The following is an 18,704-nucleotide window of genomic DNA, read 5'->3' on the forward strand; positions in this document are numbered from 1 at the left end:
ACCCGTGTATCTTTGCGATTGACTTAGTTACAATTGAAAGCTCCAGAGAGCCATGACTAGAGCTATTTTGACGATTACAATGTTCACATGGAAACTAAACACCGCTCATATTGTACGTAGGTTCTTTTTAATTTCATCGGGTTAATGGCATAAATAGAACAGGAAAACTAACTGGAGCGTATTGCTTCTTACCTTGAAACGGGTTATTAGATTCAGGCACACTGCAAGGTAATTATTCAACGATTGTTTTGGTATCACAATGCAACAATTTCAGAGTGTAATAATCATTCACCTTGGCCGGTATTCGAACCCGGGTCCCTCGATGTCCAGCCGAGTACTTTAGCCAGCTAAGCTACCGTCCTCTTACAGTCCCAGATTTTGAGGGCTTTAGAGGAACACGATGTTGTGACGAAATACAATGTCACGGGCATCCACAGTCCACGAGGTTAAAACCAACTATAAACAACAGGGGTGTTTTACCTATGACAAATTCCAAAAAACTGCGGGAGATGTCGCGACAGTAACTTTAAACGGAGTCATCCGCTGTATGTGCATTACTATGAAACAATTTCAGAGTGTAAAAATCATTCGCCTTTAACCTCGTGGACTGCGACGCATTGCGCACGACTACGAATGCATGTGACATTGTATGTACGGTATTTCGTTGCAGCATCTTGTTCCTTTAAAGCCCCCAAAAGTTCGGAATGGAAGAGGAAGCCTCGATAGCTTAACTGGCTAAAGCACTCGGCCGGACATCGAGGGATTCAGGTTCGAATCCCGATCAAGGCGAATGATTTTGCTGCACTATACTGAATAATTAGCTGATGACTCAGTTGAAAGTTACTGTTGCGGCATCTCCCGCAGTTTCTTGGAATTGCTCGGCCTTTCTTTAATATGGATTCAGTGCAAAATTCTGCGTCGACTGCCGAACTAGTTATCCCGAAAAGAGACGAAGTCTGATTTCATCATCTCTATTAATGCTTGGAATTTCAGAATATTCGCCGTCTGCCTGCCGTTCGAGGCGGAGCGACCCCACAGTCTGGCGTATGTAGTGTTCCTGATGCTCATCAATGGAGTGGCCTTCCTCATCCTCATGGGCTGCTACCTCAAGATGTACTGCGCGATCAGGGGCTCACAGGCCTGGAACTCGAACGACTCGCGCATCGCGAAGAGGATGGCCCTCTTGGTCTTCACGGATTTCCTCTGCTGGTCACCAATAGCTTTCTTCTCCCTCACGGCGGCCTTCGGCCTGCAACTAGTCTCGCTGGAGCAGGCCAAGGTGTTCACCGTCTTCGTACTCCCCCTCAACTCCTGTTGCAACCCCTTCCTATACGCCATCCTCACGAAGCAGTTCAAGAAGGACTGCGTTCTCATCTGCAAGGCCATCGAGGAGTCACGCGTGACGAGGGGCATCGGGAGGTGCCGGCACTCCTCCAACTTCAGCAACCGGCAGACGCCGGCCAACACCAACAGCCTCGTCGACCGCTCCTCTCGAGAGCACGTCCACGCCGGGGGGCAGGTCCCCTGCACCTGCACCGCCAAGCTCCTGGCCCACGGGCACCACGCTCACGCCGTCGGGGGAGGCGTGGAGGGCCCGCATGTGGCCTCCACTCCCAACATGGCGCGGGGCAAGGCGAGCGGGTCGGGGCAGAACGCCGCCACCACCTCCACCTCATCCAACTCCTCCGCCCCGGTGGCGTCCACCTCCTCGGCCCGCCTCCGCCCCGGCCGGCCCTCGGACACCGCCACCGGCTCCAACGCCCGCCGCTGGCTCCTGGGCAAGGCCTCGTGGCTGCTGTGCCACCGCGACGGCGGCCGGAGGCGGGACCGGGAGCGGCGAGACGGCGGCCGGGGCGGTGGGGACCGCGGCGGGGGCGGCCCCCGGGCGCGCTCCGACCAGTACGCCCACCAGATCGCCGAGATCCAGCAGAAGCAGCACAAGAGGGCCTCGTCCGTCTCCTCCGAGAACTTCAGCTCCTCACGCTCCGATTCGTGGCGCCAAAACAACTGCGGCCTGCCTCTCCGGCTGCTCGACCCCAAGAAGCGCTCCTCCTGGCTGGTCACCAGGAAGACGTCCCAGGACTCGAACCTCTCCAGCTCCAGGAACGACTCTTCCGGGACGGCGACGAGCGCCAGCACGGCCACCTGGAGGATGTCCAGGTCCAGCGCCTCGGGCTGCACCGCCGCCGCGACGTCCGCCACGATCGCGGCGGCGGCGGCTACGGCGGCCGCTGCGGCTGACTCCCTCTCGCGCCCGCGCTCCGTCAGCCCCAACTCGGCGGTGGTCAGCCCCGAGCACCACTCCCCGCCTTCCACGTCGGCGCCTGCCTTTCCCCAGCACCACCATAACCCTCCCCACCACCACCACCACCTCCTCGCCGGCGCGGCAGCACCCCCGGCGGCACAGGACTGGACCGCGGCCGTGCACCATGGCACCCGGACGGTGCTGGCTTCGGTCCCGCGGCCCAAACCGAGGCTGACGCGGCAGAGCGCGGTGTCGGCCGACGACCCGCCGGTCTCCCCGGGCCGGCTGGCCGTGCGCTTCCTCACGACGATCCCGTCCGCAGCGGAGGGCAGTGTGCAGCAGGACGAGGACGAGACCGGCACGGAGGCGGACGAAGAGGACGCCGCCAGGGCCCCTCTCGTGCCCCCCGGGAGGCGGAGCCTGCCCACGGTGAAGCTGGTGGCGCTGCCGGCGGCGAGGGGTGGCGGGGCGGGCCCGAGGAGGCCCTCCTCTAACCTGTCGAGTCCCCCGAGGACCCTGGTGGCCCTGCAGCTGTTGGACAGCCGCCCCACGGCCCTGCTTCCGCTGAGGAGGGCCTCGACGGGGCAGACTAGTCACTCGCTCCCCTCTGGCATGCCGGGGGGAGCCTCCGCGGGCCGCTCTCCGCAAAGCCCTCTGCCGTCGCCCGCGGGAGGGCCGGGAGCCGCCCGGGGGTCGTCGCCCTCGTCCCCCGGGAGCTCGGGGGCGGAGGCGGAGGGCCACCACCCCACGTGAAAGCCGAGGGGGCGAGAGCGAATTGGGAATCAAAATACCGGTGCGGGTGAATGAAGCGCACGTTTTTATACCTTTTTTACGAAATGGGGTGCAGGGGAGGAGTATTTGAAGAGCGATGGCCCAAAGGACTTCAGCGTTGACCTTCGAATCGAATAGTGTGGTTATATGTCTTTCTGTGAAAATCCTGTCAATTGATGGAATGTACATGTGAGATATTTACTTTATTAAGTGTAGGTGCTGTAGAACAGGACCCCTCAAGTGTATTTACTATCATTAAAAATATTATGGTTAAGCACAACTACACTAAACAGTATCCATGATGTGAGCAGGAGATTCTACAAAAGGAATAATAATGGAACATCTCCATCTCTTCTCCTTCAGCCAGGAATATGTGATCACTACAGTAATGGGTATTGTGGTATGTGGTAACTGTTTGTTTACGAGGAATTTCTTTTTTTCCAAAGAAAACATTCTAAAGGGAAGTATTGCCAAGTTATAAGAATGTTTTACGATTTTCTCATAAAGATATCCCCTGTCAATAGTAAAATAATATAAATTATATAATCATGTATGCATGACAGCCTTTAAGCTGAAAGAAAAAAGTTTGCATTTTTCGTCATTTGGAATTTCCTTCATTCTTGATGGGGGAATGACTGGAGTGGGATATTGTGGTAAGGCCTTCAAAAAGATGTCATGACCGAAATCAAGGAGTTAAAGTCACCAGTTTTAAGATTGGTTTGACAAGTTTGTAATAAACTGAAGTTTTTAAAATATTATGCAGGTTTGGCTGAGACGTAATTGAGTGGACTGCGATAGGCTGAGTGTAAACTATGTCCGGGCGACTGAGAGAACAGACTGCTGGGCATAAAAATTCAGCCCCTAACTGCTGTTGAGAATGTATCTGACCTCAATGTTCTCTGTCTCTCAGGAAGAATGCCTATCTCTCTCGATGATAGAAAAGATTAGATCAGCTGAATGTATTCATTTTTGCATGAAATTGCAACTCAGATGATCTTAACTTCAGTGTGTATATGAAGTTGACAATAATTTCTTACATAAATACTGACTATTCCTAATGCTGCATTGTGTGTATAAATGATGGTGAGTATATTCTTTAGCATTTGGTTCCTTTATTTTATACAAGCTCTTTCTACTCCTCTTTTGAGATTTTAAACAAGAAAAAACTCTTTGGCTTTTAAAAAAGAGTGCAATGGGCTGAATGTTTTCATGGGTGTGCAATTGCATTGTATTAGCATTGGTCTTAGATGCCATTTGCCCAAAATTTTTTGAGGGAAGCTGCCCGCTTTTCATAGCTGTTGATATTTTTATCATAAAGGAAAAATTTTGAAGAAAGGATAGCTTAGGCGGTGCTCATCCCAAGCCCAACTCCATTAATTCCATTGCAAGATGGCCGACTGATATTACTGTTAGAGATAAAAAAGTAAACTGTGAAATATATACATATATATTATTATAAATGGAGTATTTTTGAAATACTATTGTAATACTAATTAAATTATTCTTTTCAAATGAAATGACAATTGTTTAGGGGCAGATTTGTTTAACTGACTTGTTGTAATCTTTGTTTTTTAAAACAGTGTTTGTTATTTAGTTTTCACATCCATTGACTTTTATATGTAAATAAATCAATGTATTGATAATAGTTTTCCAATTAAAGGTTGTTAAAAATGTTTGAAGAGATAGAGGGTGAGAAATTGCCCTTAAAATAGCACGCACCTTTGTTACTGAGCCATTAGAAAATATTTCACGGAATATTATCTAAACTTAACAATATCCTCTCGTTTAAACTTTTCATGTTAATGAAAAAATTAGTCTACCAATAATTATAACTGTTGAACTCATATAAATATGTATTTATTTATCCTAATGAAGTGCCAGTAGCAACTATGCGAGACAATGTTCGATGCACTTATTATGGATTAATCTCGCCTCATGACTCATTATTCTTTTTTTAAATATTTTTTTAAAAAAGGGCCATTGACATGAGCATGGAGTCAATTCTTCAATCTCAAGGAGTCCTATTTATGCCACAACAGTGCAAAATTAATTGTGTGAAATGAAATTTCCACGCCATAATGGTGTTTTTTGCATGTTCAAAATATCACTTAATGTAGCACAGAAAAAGCTGCAGGTTTTCTTCTGCATTTAATATGTTATATGTCCACAGTTCAGCCTGCTGAATGAGTACTCTTAACTAGCTCAAAATGTCAATGAGTGATGTGTTTTGAAGTGAGCTATGCTTTTCATATATACCCTTGTTAAGAAGAGTCATAAGAAATGATAGGTGATGCCATTAAATATTGCCATATTAATGGTCTAGTTTTGCTATGCCATGGATGCTTTCACTGTTGGATGATTCCATTCTGTTGATTGTGAAAGGAAATTATTTCCTTGAGTGTTACTGAAAAAATGGTCAAGAAGATGTAAGGGTATTTTTATTTAATTTAGCCACTGAGAAGAAAGTTCATAAAATATTAAAGAGAATTGGTTGTGATTACATTTGTGTTTTATTTACCCATTTATGTGTTTATTTAGCCATCCCTCTGCATATCTCACATTCTCCCTTTTTGTTTAAATGCTCTTAAAGTACATTGCGTAACATTGAGACTAATGTTATGTTGTAATAGGTACTTCTTTTTAGATACATATTTTTTCCACTATTCCTTTTGTCAAGTAGATCAAGAGAAATATGAAAATGCAGCACCTGACTCACTGGCTAAGGATTAAATACTCAACATTCATGCATGGCAATAATGGTGAGAGGCAGTACCTAGATTGTCTAGAGAGCATTTGACTATTTAAGAGAATGTATCATAATTTTAGGTCATCAGTTACAGATATCAGATTCCGTGGCTGTTGGAGAGAAGTCCTCAGAATTGGTTTCAAACTGCTACTATCTTTAATCAATTGGCATGGTATTTATCCAGGCTCTGTAGAGCAACTTAATTTTCTCAATTTTTTATGTAATTTCCTAGTCATTTTTGAACAATGCTTTCCTAAAAAAATACTAAGCTGTAAGCTCACCAAAACTAGAAATAATTTTTGGTGTGTTGAGGAGTTATGAGCTTTTAGAAACAATTTACTTAGTTACAACAACTACTCTTACAAAACCAGTAGAAGCCTGTATGACCAAGAGACATACATGAAATATGCTCATAAGAGATTATTTTAAGTCAATTAGATGTGCAAAAAATAAAACACATAAGGATTTTGTTTTCGATTAAAAAAATAAACAAAAGGCAGTATGGAGAGTAATCAATGAAGAAGTTGGTCATGGTAATTCAAAATAAAATTTTCCTTTTACCTCAGACACTGTAAACAATTTTTTCTTAAAAGCTGTTTAAGGCAATTTGTTCTCAGAAAAAGTTGATGCTGCCAATATTGGCAATATGCTGCAAAATCTTCCTCCAAATATTTTTAACAGAGTTTTGCTACACCATTCGATATTATATCGACTGTAAAAAAAGCTTTAAAAATCAAACACTAAGGATATACATATATGGTCTGCCTAATTCCCTAATCAAGGACATTATTGTGTTCATTGCAGAACCATTACATATGTTACTAAACTTATACTTTGAGACAGGAGATTTTCCGACTGCTCTAAACTTTACTGAAATAGTAATAGTCTATAAGAGAGGTGATTTAACTAATTACCACCCCATTTCCATAGTCTCTGTTTTTGGTAAAATTTTGGAAGGTCTAATGAAAAATCAAATATGTGATTTTTTTAGTCAAATAATCGGTTTTCTGAATCACAGAATGGCTTTTGATCTGGGGAATCTTCAGCTATGACTATAGAGTCGATAGTCAATGATGTCATTAATCCATTTGAAGAGAGGAAATCAGTCCCTGTGACACAATGTGATCTTAGTATGGCTTTCGACTGAGTTGATCATTCAATATTACTATCAAAGCTAGAATATTATGGTGTTATGGGAGTTGCACTGAAACTAATTAAGTCATACTTGGATGATTGCCACCAATTGGTTGAACTTGATGGCTGTCAATCTGCAGCTCTTAAAGTAAAATAAATAAAATTAGAATGCCCTTTGTCCCACAGGGCTCGGTGCCCAGCCCAGTAGTTTTCATCATCATGATTAATGATGTTCCCTTTAATATGAACTTTAAATCTGTTTTGTATGCTGATGTATAAAATTTTGTATAAAACTGTCAAAAGACATGATCTAGCACTGCCCACAGACAGACTAAGGAATGGTTTGATATTTATCATTTACATTTAAATACTAAAAAAACACATAATATTGCAAGCAGTCTTGAATCAAAAATAACTGAAATTGAAGCTATTCAAATACTAAGAAGTTATATCGATACAAAACTTAACTGGGAGAACCACATCAGTCAGATCTGTAATACTCTGAGTAAAACTGTTTAGTTTTTGACAAAACTCAACTTTCCCATTTCAAATGAGTATCGTTTAACACTATACCATGCCTTCTTCCAATTTCATTTGAGTGATAGTGTTCAGTTATGGGGTCATTCCACACATGTTAAACAAACTTGCCACTACAAATTCGCTCTTTTGCTAATATACTACCACATGATTCCATAATATACCACCATGCAATTCCTTGATGCCTTTTTTTATTAGACATGGAATCATAACTGATTTTCATTTATACGTCTTTAAGGTTCTATTTCATGTGAAAGTTACACCAGAAATTTACCAATCAGATCTCACATCCATTTCTACACCGTAAGGAGTAAAAGGAATCTAAATACTACTTAATGCAGACTGTCCTCAACTTGCAACTCATTTCTTAACATAAACATTTGACTGCATAACTAACTGTTCGCCTACTCAGCTGAAATCAGACATTATCCCGAATTTCAAGAATAGAGTGCACACCTAGTTACTTGCTAACGCACTTCACTCATTTGATGAACTCTTTTGTGACAATCTTTATCACATTTAAGAACTTATGTTTGTACATTAAGTGATATAGATGATATATATTGACCATATTGACGACATTTAATACAGTTGTACCATTTATCAAAATAAATAAATTATTATTATTGAAAAGTATTGACTCAACTTTAAAATTTCTTGACAATTTGTCTGACTAACCAAAAGTTTCTGGTTATTACTGAATGAATTTTCAATGCCTTTATTTTGAGCCACAAACTCAAAAAGAATGTGTGACAGGTATGTATTTATGGAAGAAATTATAATGAGATTAAGAAAAAGCAAAAAAGATTAGAAATATTCAGTAAAAATTAAATTTACACATGATATGATGGTGTTGCATGAGTCTAACAGTAATTTAATACATGAACCAATGCATATAAGCTTCCTATTAAGGGAAGATTAAAAAGGTACTCATTAGGATGAGAAATAACCATATTTTTCCATACTGGATTTGCCACGGCCACAAAAGCTTCCAATTGGTATTAGCATCATCCATGAAAAATATGAATGAAATCAATAAATATTTAATACTACTGCCTAGCCCCTTAAGTTAAATATTTTTGAAAATTTCAGATAAAATTTACCCAAAACTTGCCTTCAGAGGATATATGGGGTCTGCTCCATAAGTAAGTGCGTGCAAAATATCATCAATGGCTCAGGGCAGACTAAGAAACATGAAGATTCACATAGAAGTCCTCAAAAGGCTGCCCAAAAGAGTGCATTGCATCAGAAAGCCACTGGAGCACCAGCTTTGCCAACTAGAGGCTGCACCACAACAATGCCATGCCATCCCTCTCCACCTTCCTCATTAAGTAGCAAGTACCTGGCCAAGCGAAAGGTGGGGAAATGCTGCCCCAGCAGCCGATGTGGCACCGCCAATCTTCTTTTGGTTCTCAAGAATGAAACAGAGCCTGGAAGCAACCATTTTGTGACACTGGATAACATCAAAGAGGCCATGGCAAGGTGCAAGGTTGCTTGAAAGAGATTCCCATTGATACCTTCCGGGAAGTGTACTGTGATAGGCAGGGGCACTGGCATTGGTGTGTCAATGACCAATTGTGCTATTTTGAAGAATTTTAATTATTTATACTCAGATCTGCTATGAACTTTTTCTCAGATGTATTCTACTTTTTAGGGACAGCTCATGTATTACAAGGACCAGCAAATTTGCTGCAAAGACCTAGAGTTTGTAATAAATGGTGTGGTCCGGCCAATTCCACAGCAACCCCCTTATCTATTGGGCCAAAACGCAGCCTCCAGTCAGTAGCCAATACTCCACTCACTCAGCCATCATACCTCTGATTTCAATACTAGCAAAATCCCTAAATTTAGTATTGATGTTTTTATTTAACAGTACTCTCAGTAATGCAGGCGATGTTCATGCCGTGCAACAGTAAAACTGGCAATTTCCGTCTTGAAGTGGCATCAAGGGCTTACATTTATTACCATAAAAAATTAGGGAATGCTGTGACTCAACCCCTGCCATTCTTGGGTGACCATATTTCTAGATGCTGGGAAGCTAACAAAATAACAACTATGTAAAAGATCAAAAAAATATAGTAAGTAGAAAATAAGAGGCTTTTATTATGCCTGTCTTCATATGTTGCTTTAAATTACTTTTATCTTTATTGTCAATAAAAACCACTATATTGTATATTTCACATGTGACTCCATACCCTGCCTTTCTCTTTATAAAATCTGAACATTCTTTTTCTATACCTAAGATGAGAAGCTCTATAGTGTGTATATAGAATGTTTACATATTAATGATGTGGTCTCAATTGAAAGGATCCATAATGTTAAATATGTGCCAAATGCCAGTGCCAATCTGTAGTCAAAAAGGCTGTTTACAATGGTTTTGTTCCTGTGTTTAATGGTAATATGTGTACATTTTACTGGAAAGAAGATTACAAAACCTCAGGTGATAACACCTTGACTGCATCCCATCATAGGGGATGTATAAGTTAAGCAACAAAATGCCTGAGTAGTAACACTGCCACCATTTAATAATTAGCTACTTTGTAGCATTTTCAGCTATCAATAATTGATAACAAAATATTTAATGCAGCATGTTGGTTTATCCACGACTTATTGGGTGGATGTAGCCAAGACAGCGGTTTATTTAAAAATTTATATAGCGGTTTATTTATATATATATATATATATATATATAGCGGCGACAGCGGTTTATATATATATATATATATATATATATATATATATATATATATATATATATATATATATATATATATATATATATATATATATATATATAATATATATATGTATATATATATTTTTATAATTATATATACAGGAACGCAGCACTAATATACACGAATAGTACATTACACAGTAACAAACAATATAGAAACACAAAAAAAGGAACACTCACACGTTATGATAATTTCGACGGAATTCTGCTCCGTCTTCATCGGAAGATAGAGAAGTAATGACTGCTGGAATAGTAGAGGTGAGAGGCGCAAGAAAAAGGGAAGGGGGCCAGGGGAAGGGGAGAACGGGAGGCGGAGGAGGGGTGAGAGGAATGGTTGGGGAGAGGAAAGGGAGAGGAGAGGCTAGAGGGGAGCGGAGATAGGGAAGGAGGGAGAGGAAGGAGGTGGCATTGACACAAAATCGGAAAAGAAAATAATCTGCTCAACACAACTATTGCAACATCCAAGACCCAGGTTTCAACTTACAAAGTCGTGATCAAGACCCTGCAAGTTGGAACAAAGGCCACGCACACCAAAACTCATGCAAAAGAACAAAGTATTAACCAACTACAGACACACACACTCAACCCAAAATGGGATCCTTTGCAGGGTTGAAGGGACTCTGCTAATGATGCCTGGATCATGACCACAAACCCACTATCCCGGAATGTTTACAGGAATTAATTCCATGCCAGAGGCAAACACAGAGCACACACACTCACAAGAATTCAGGGAAACACTCACTCACACATTTAAAGAGAGCCTAAATAATGGGAGAATATTACTCAAATTGAGCAAAGTCAAGGGGTAGCAAAAAACAAAGAAAGATGAGGGTGTATGCCCGATGTGCATATTTCGGTCTCTAGGTGGCCCTCTTCAGCAAACAAGGAAATAAGAACTTGCAACAGAAGGTTGTAAGTGAAAGGTTATTCTTCAAAACTTGTTATTTTACAAGGCTGCAGAGTTCAAATTTCCCAGATTTTTGTTTAAAGAGGCATGGGAAGAACTGGAGATAGGAACAAGAGTTTTTTAGGAATCTATGTAATCAATTACATTTGCAGATGATCAAACTTTAGTTTATTTATTTAATGGGAATAACCCTTTACATGAAGAAAGGCAAAAAACATAAATTGCTTCCATAATTATAAAAGAAAAACAACAATTACAATCGGGTATAAATTACATTAAGTTGATATTGGCATTTATAGATATCAACACCACAATAATTAGCATTCCAAAATTTTTCAGATATATTTCATTTTTATTGTTCAGATATTTATTTTATTGTTTCTCCGTTGTAAGCATTGCTGGTTTCATTGGAGAATCAGTGCGATACATATGGGATGAAAATAAATGTAAACAAAACCAAGGTTATGCAATTTTCAAGAATGAAGAAAGCAAAGTAAAATATTAAGATAGGAGTACATAGACTAGAGCAGGTGGGAAAGTTTACTCATCTCGGGAGAGTTTTGGACCAAAATGGTTGAAGTAGTAGGGACATAAGGAGAATTACGTTAGACAAAGAAGCTTTCACAAAGAGGGAATTGATGAGGACATTGATTAAGGATGTTAAGAAGAGACTCTTTAAACATTTGATATAAAGCATAGCTATGTACAGCCCAGAAAAAAGTCGTTGAAGCAAGATGATAGGCTTATATATTGGCGGCTTTTTAAATGTGGGTGTGAGGGGGGATGGAGAAGGTGAAGTGGACGGAAAAGAAAACAAAAGAGGAAGTGCTAGGTGTGGTGGGAGAGGAGAGGGGTTTTTGGGGAAACTAAGCACCCTACATCATGTTCATTTAAGATCCATCTTGGATTTTCTGTATTCTGTCAACAAAATATTATGAATTAACAGAAATGGCAACTAAGACCGTGTGAATGTTATGGGAAAAGTTCAACCCCACTATTACGAGTACGGCTGACCTTTTCCCTTTTTAGAAGAAATATTAGTTGAGAATTACTCACGGAGCTAAGGTTAAACTGCAGATTGAATCTCTCGTAAAAATTGGAAGGCTTTCTATTTAGCAATGATGCTGAAAATGTTTTATTTGGCCAATCATTCTATGGCTGGAGCGGTTAGGTAAATAAAATTAGGGAGATTAAGTGTAAAACAGAGAGATTAAGATGCCATTTTTCCCACGATCAACAAATAAAGGACAAAGTCAATATTTGGGGATGCACAAGCAACCTAGTTGCACGACAGTTGCCTAGTCACTGCGGTACGAGTTGTTTCAACCAAATTATTAATAATTCCGCACTTTCAGGACAATGTAACTCCATTAAATATACGCTCATGGTATTGACATGAGGCGTATATAATTGAAATGCATTGGATATGTTTACACCGCGTGGGTATGTTTTCATGTTCCACACTATAGCATCTAGGCTAAGGCTGCGTATGTTATTCATTTGGCACTGCTATAATATTTCTCCAAATTTAAACCCATTTTATTAAATAACTATCTCATGAAGTTACCGGCTACTTTTTATAATTGCCACTGATGCATGAAAAAGTAACCTAAAACTTGCTTTTCCTGCTCTGTCATTCTCACACTTTGCATTGAGCGAAACAATGTGAACCAATTGAATCCGAGAGCTTTACGACTGTCTATTCTTTACAAACAAAATATGCTCCACTGCGCCATCTAGCGAGTTGTCACCGGCAGAGTACCTCAGAAATGGTGAGTGAGCATAATTTTAATTCAAAACTCTTTACACTTTTTTTCATTTTTGTAATTAATCTGTGTATTAATAATGAAAACAATTTATATTACAATGTTTTGGTGATTGGTCCGTAGTGTATAAAAGATAAAGGTAAAAACCAACAGGAGATAGCATAGCTTCGACAGTAATGAGTTTTCAGGATAATTTCAACACTCCCTTACATTTTGCCCTCTTTCTTTGAAATTTATCCTTATAGAATAGGCAAGGTTGTTGAATATGTTTGAAGTCTTATTATTTCAAATGTTAATATCGTATGATTGTTAATTTTTCTTGACCTAGTGTTGCATTGCATGTGTATAAGCCCAAGTTATGAAATTATATTCTCTATTCTCTAGTTTCGAAACCAGTACGACAGTGATGTGACCGTGTGGAGCCCGCAAGGGCGTTTGCATCAAGTAAGTGCATATATAAATTCCATTCGCTTTGTATAATATCGTACTTTTCGTTGTTCGAAAATGTTATATCCTCCACTAATGTCTTTCTGTTAAGTGGATATATAATTAAATGATGATTCTCATATGCTATAATTTCATGTATTTCACCTCAAGTTAATGTCAGAAATAAGTTTTCTTTCGTGTACATACCTAATTTGTTATAACAAAGTTGTGTAAGATTTAAATGGATAGTTAGTTCTTTTTACTCCCCATTTCCCGGTTGTCACAAATGTTCAGCTTGTTTTCTTCCACCGCTAATATTTCGTTATATATTATTTTTTTACTGTAAACTTCGTGGTTTTTGTTGTGAAATATTAGGGAAGTTGCCATATTGTCAACTCTTCCTCGCCCTTTAGATGCGGTGAACACTACGCCTAGTCTGCTAAAGGTTGTTAACCGTAAAGTGAATTCAACACTACTATGAATCCTTAATGCATATATTAGTTCCTTGTGATGATGACTGACTAAATGATAAATCCTGTACTTTCGATTCTGCGCAGTAATATTTTTATATTCGATACGATGTGTGCCTTTAATTTTGCAGTTGTATTTGATATTAAAAGCTACCCATAATAGATTCCCTCTAGTAGTTACTAAATTATATTACATGACGGTTTGTATGCTGACTGTCTATACTTGTTTTCAGGTTGAGTATGCAATGGAAGCCGTGAAATTGGGCTCTGCCACTGTAGGTTTGAAAAACAAAACCCATGCTGTGTTAATAGCATTAAAGCGAGCATCTTCAGAGCTCTCTGCTCATCAAAAGAAGGTCATTCCCATTGATGACCACTTAGGGATAAGCATTGCAGGGTTAACTGCTGATGCCAGGATTCTGAGGTTTGTGGGGCACTCCTCTTACTAATACTTATTTCTGACATTTATCATTTTCTAAAAGCTCTCATTTTTACAGCCGGTACATGAGGACGGAGTGCCTGAATCATAGATATTCCCATGATTCTGCTCTACCCATCACACGCCTCATCTCAAATCTTGGAAATAAGATGCAAGTGTGTACACAGCGCTATGACAGGCGACCATATGGCGTTGGTCTCTTAGTGGCTGGCTATGATGTAAGTGTAAGACTGACTCTGCAAAATATTTAGGACATTAATTGTGTTAGTTCTTGAATTTAAATTTATGAATCTGTGAAGTCATGAACCATTAACTTGTTAACAAAACGTATTAGGTCATCATCACTTTATATTGTTACGAAACGTTTATTACAACTTTGTCAACTCAGGACATATCAATAATAATAAAAGTACATATTATTTGCCCCAAGATCATATTACAAAAATTCCAGGCAGATGGTGTCTCGCATGTACATGATATAAGGCACGTCATAAAGGAGTGAAATGCATACAAGCTCAATTGAGATGCAAAATATGGCACTAACAATTACATTAAATGTAATGTAAATGCACTCAAATATTAAATGTAGAATACACAGAGATATCCATTCAAAATCACGGAGCATTAATATCAACTAGACTAAGATCAAATTAAAAATTGGCCATATTCCGCAAAATGAAATTCATTAATGCAACCGTTTTCAGTGTAACTACAACATCGTCAGGTCCAGTTGCATTTATCATACATTGAAATTTACATTGAAACCGATTGCATTAATAAACTTTATTTTGTGGAAAATTGCCATTTTGTAATTTATTATGATATTCCACCATATCACGCCTGAAACATCAAATTTTTATAGACTTAAGAGCATAGCTATAAACTAAAAGAATGGACTCTATGATAAGGAATATTGTTGAGATATTGGTCAATGGCATAGAACATGTTGAATCGTAGATAGCTTGTTAATGTATGTTCATAAGTAGTAGTTCCTTTGGTATCCCATATACTTATGGGTAAAATGTTTAATCTGACGCCCATTTCCTTGGCTCCAGATTTCAGTGCTTTAGTTCCATTGTTCGCATAATGAATGCTGTGCCTTCCTTTGGTACAATGGTGACTATAGTCAGAGTTAAGGGAATAAAAGATTATTTTATAAAGCATAGTATGTATGCATTGGAGAGGTAGTAAATTTAATTCCTGGAATATAGGCCTCATAATGAGGCTTTCCCATGATTATTTGGTGGCTTTCTTTTGCATTTCCAAGATTGTCAGAGAAACGGCGGCTGCACTCCAAAATATTTCACTATAGGTTATATCTGAATTCATTTCCCCAATTGCATTAATTAAGTAGTATTGTTGCACTTGTAGTCTCATGCAGGTGTAGAAATAAATAGCAAGTGAAACTGAGCTTATGCTATAAGGCTTTTTCGTATATATCTTAAGAAATGTTTGCATTCAAAGAATTACCCAAAAGTTTACGTTCTTTTGCCCGCTCAATTGATTGATCATTAAGTTTTACCACCAGTCACATTCTTTTTTCATGAAAAGTACTCCATTTTACTTTTACTTACATTTAAGTGTAGCTGTCACTTGTTTATTAAAAGTCACTTTGATTTTTTTCAAGGTGAGACACTATTTGATGAAACATTACCTTTTCAATTATTGTAGCAAATATATTTTGAATGGCTGTAGTTGTTTAAATCATTAATACAGTCCCTCTTTTTGTATATAAGCACTTCTTTTGATTCTTTTAATTGGGATGGGGACATCCCTTGCATCAAATATTTTTACATATGCAATGTAATCAAAATCAATGGAATCTATTGACTGTCAAATTCACTTGCGCATTGTTTGCCCATGCTTTTCTCTTTGCCCCAACAAAGATATAAGCTATTGAAATGTAATGAAATAATTGACTTTGTAATTCCACACACAAAAAAGTGTGTGGAATTACAAAGTCAATTATTTCATTACATTTCAATATGTTATGCAAATTCCACAAAGTTACGCCTGAGACAACAAAAGATATAAGCATTTTTTTACTAATGGCCCTTAAAGATATCCAAAAGCAGTCAACTATTCCAATGCCCATTGTAATCTATAGCCTACATAATATCTATTGTGCCAATCAAAAAATTTGTGAGGATGGACATAATTGATTACAAGTATTCGAAATCATCCAACTCTGAATGGATTTGACTTTTACAAATATGAATTCAAGTTTCCAGCTCTCGTGCACCATTTTGTAAACGGACATTTTTTTGGAAAATTTCATAGTTTTGCCAAAAAGTTTCAATGGTTTTAAGAACCCTATTCTAAATAGAATTTAAGTTCAATTCAATACATACCTTCTTTTGGATTGTACATATTTTAAACCCAAGATTTTCTCAGAACCAATGATTGACATTGGTGGATTGCAGTGGTTTGCAAAAGCTTGGACCAAAGCATCCTTCTGATGATGATGGCAATGCAGCTCTCAAAGTGACGTCGGTATGATCGGTCATTTTGCACTCACTCGTACGTTACAAAAATGCCTCCATCAATTTAGAATTTGATAATTTTGAATAACTGATATTAAGTATTTAATGGGAAAAAAGTTTGAATCAGTTAATAAAATTTTAGTGCTATTTATGCATATATTTGATTCATTGCATTAGAATGTAAGTAAGTGATGGCTAATGACATAATTCAGGAATGTATGCCTCCTTTATTTGCAGGATCAAGGCCCACACATCTATCAAACTTGCCCCTCGGCCAACTACTTTGACTGCAAGGCCATGGCCATTGGCTCGCGGTCGCAGAGTGCACGTACCTACTTGGAGAAGAACTTGGACAAGTTCTTGGAATGCAGTTTGGATGACCTTGTTAAGCATGGCCTACGTGCTCTGAGGGATACTCTGCCCAATGAAGTGGAGCTTAATACCAAGGTGAGTTTAGTCTTGAGTGCCTTCATGCTGATTAGTTCATTGATCTGAGAGGAATGCAGTTCTTTAAATAGAAAATTGATTTTATCCCCAGAGTTATTCGTTGGGCATTTGATCGGCCTGTTGAAGAATTTTTCCATGTGTTCATGCAAAACTTGTTACTTTAATCATTATTTTTAGCATTGGTATTGCATTATGTGAAAAAAATTTCCTCTGAAATTTTAGCCTGTGACTGCTGCATTCTTGAGTGTCAAGGGCAGTGTTTGCCTCATCATTGTTTAAATAAATAAGCTTAGCAATTACATTTTCATCGGTAAAATTTAAATCCATTTTGAAATAAATGAAAATCTTTGACATGATACAACCTGAGGTGATCAAGATATTTGTTCCAGCAGTATTCACTCCTATTACAGACATTCTGTATCTAATGTGACAGTGTATACTCAAAAAATAGTGGAAACCTCTGAATAACCAGAGAAGTGAAGTGATACTCCCAGAATATGCGAAAGATTCATGATTTTGTAATAAACCATTGATGTGATGCTTTCTAAAGTGCTCGTTGGTTGAATTGTGTTTTATGTATGAATAAGCATGCACGTGCATTGTAAGGATTTCCATAACATGTGCCGCATTCGTGCTCTTCGGCAGGCTAAGTAATATATTTATTACAGCACTGAATTTCCAGATTTCACACGCGTGTCCCTTGATGAATTATTAGCCTGGAATACCTGGCCCCAAATGGGTGGAGAGCTTCACATATTCAGCCTAAAATCTTGTATTGTCTCTTTATGTGCATTGATGTTCAAAACACCGCTCTCTTTCAAGAATGTTTCCATTGGCGTGGTTGGCAAGGGAACTCCCTTCACCATCTATGATGAGGATGAGACATCTCGCTACCTCACATCAATTGTGGGAGAGGAGAAGAGAGGAGGGGGTGGCGGGGGGGAGACCGAGCCGCCTCCAACGGCACGGCTCGTTCCCAAGCCGGAAGAGAAGCCGGAGCCGCAACCAGCTGTTGCCATGGACACGGAGTAAACAGCGTGGATTAACTTCTGAGTATTTTGAATCTGTCCCGGGAGCCATCGATCTTTAATGAGCTGTGGGCTTGTTGTGTTGGCTGAATATGGAATACAATGATGATGTGAGCTTCATGCATTGTTTCAGATGCTAAATTTGTTAATAAAGTTTAAACAAAAGACAATATTAAGGGAAACTCATTGGAACTGTAATTGGTAATTCTCGTTTATGCATTTATTGAGATATTTTCACTTTTATGTGTTAATCCATTATTTTTAGCTCAAATAAATATTTTGGGCATCATTTCTTAATTTTTTTGAAAGTTTTAAGTTTTCCTTATCGAAATTCTCCCTTGGGTCATGTGGCCATTATTAGTATTTTGTGAATTGCTCTTTGAAGTTTAATATTTAACCTTCATAAGTTTTTTGCTGGACCCGACTGAAGTTGGATATACAAAAATGTATAAGAATATCAAATGTGGTATTTTGCCGTGTGGAAACTCTTGCACTGTAGACATTGTGTACAGCACTGTTGGTCAATGATGGTAAATCCTAAGCAAAAACTGGATCTCTAATATCAATA

The 18,704-nt window shown here is 39.2% G+C and overlaps 2 protein-coding genes across 2 annotated transcripts in view; both read left to right on the forward strand.

The window, feature by feature from the left end:
- rk (G-protein coupled receptor rickets) overlaps positions 1-2,998 on the forward strand; it is a 153,017-nt gene extending 150,019 nt beyond the window's left edge. The window contains exons 15-17 of the mRNA XM_071591471.1: positions 994-1,649; positions 1,878-2,171; positions 2,451-2,998. Of these exons, the coding sequence (XP_071447572.1) occupies positions 994-1,649; positions 1,878-2,171; positions 2,451-2,998 (1,498 nt within the window). The remainder of the gene's footprint in view (positions 1-993; positions 1,650-1,877; positions 2,172-2,450) is intronic.
- A 9,807-nt stretch (positions 2,999-12,805) lies between these two features.
- LOC139693330 (proteasome subunit alpha type-1-like) lies at positions 12,806-18,425 on the forward strand. Its single transcript, XM_071591442.1, has 6 exons — positions 12,806-12,849; positions 13,228-13,287; positions 13,973-14,163; positions 14,237-14,396; positions 16,899-17,108; positions 17,931-18,425. The coding sequence occupies exons 1-6, from the start codon at positions 12,847-12,849 to the stop codon at positions 18,138-18,140; spliced, it is 834 nt and encodes a 277-aa protein (XP_071447543.1). The 5' UTR covers positions 12,806-12,846; the 3' UTR covers positions 18,141-18,425.
- Positions 18,426-18,704: the final 279 nt, after the last annotated feature.

Source organism: Hetaerina americana, unplaced genomic scaffold (assembly GCF_022747635.1).
Source record: "Hetaerina americana unplaced genomic scaffold, ioHetAmer1.1.p SCAF_47, whole genome shotgun sequence".
In the NCBI taxonomy this organism is placed as follows: Eukaryota; Metazoa; Arthropoda; class Insecta; order Odonata; family Calopterygidae; genus Hetaerina; species Hetaerina americana.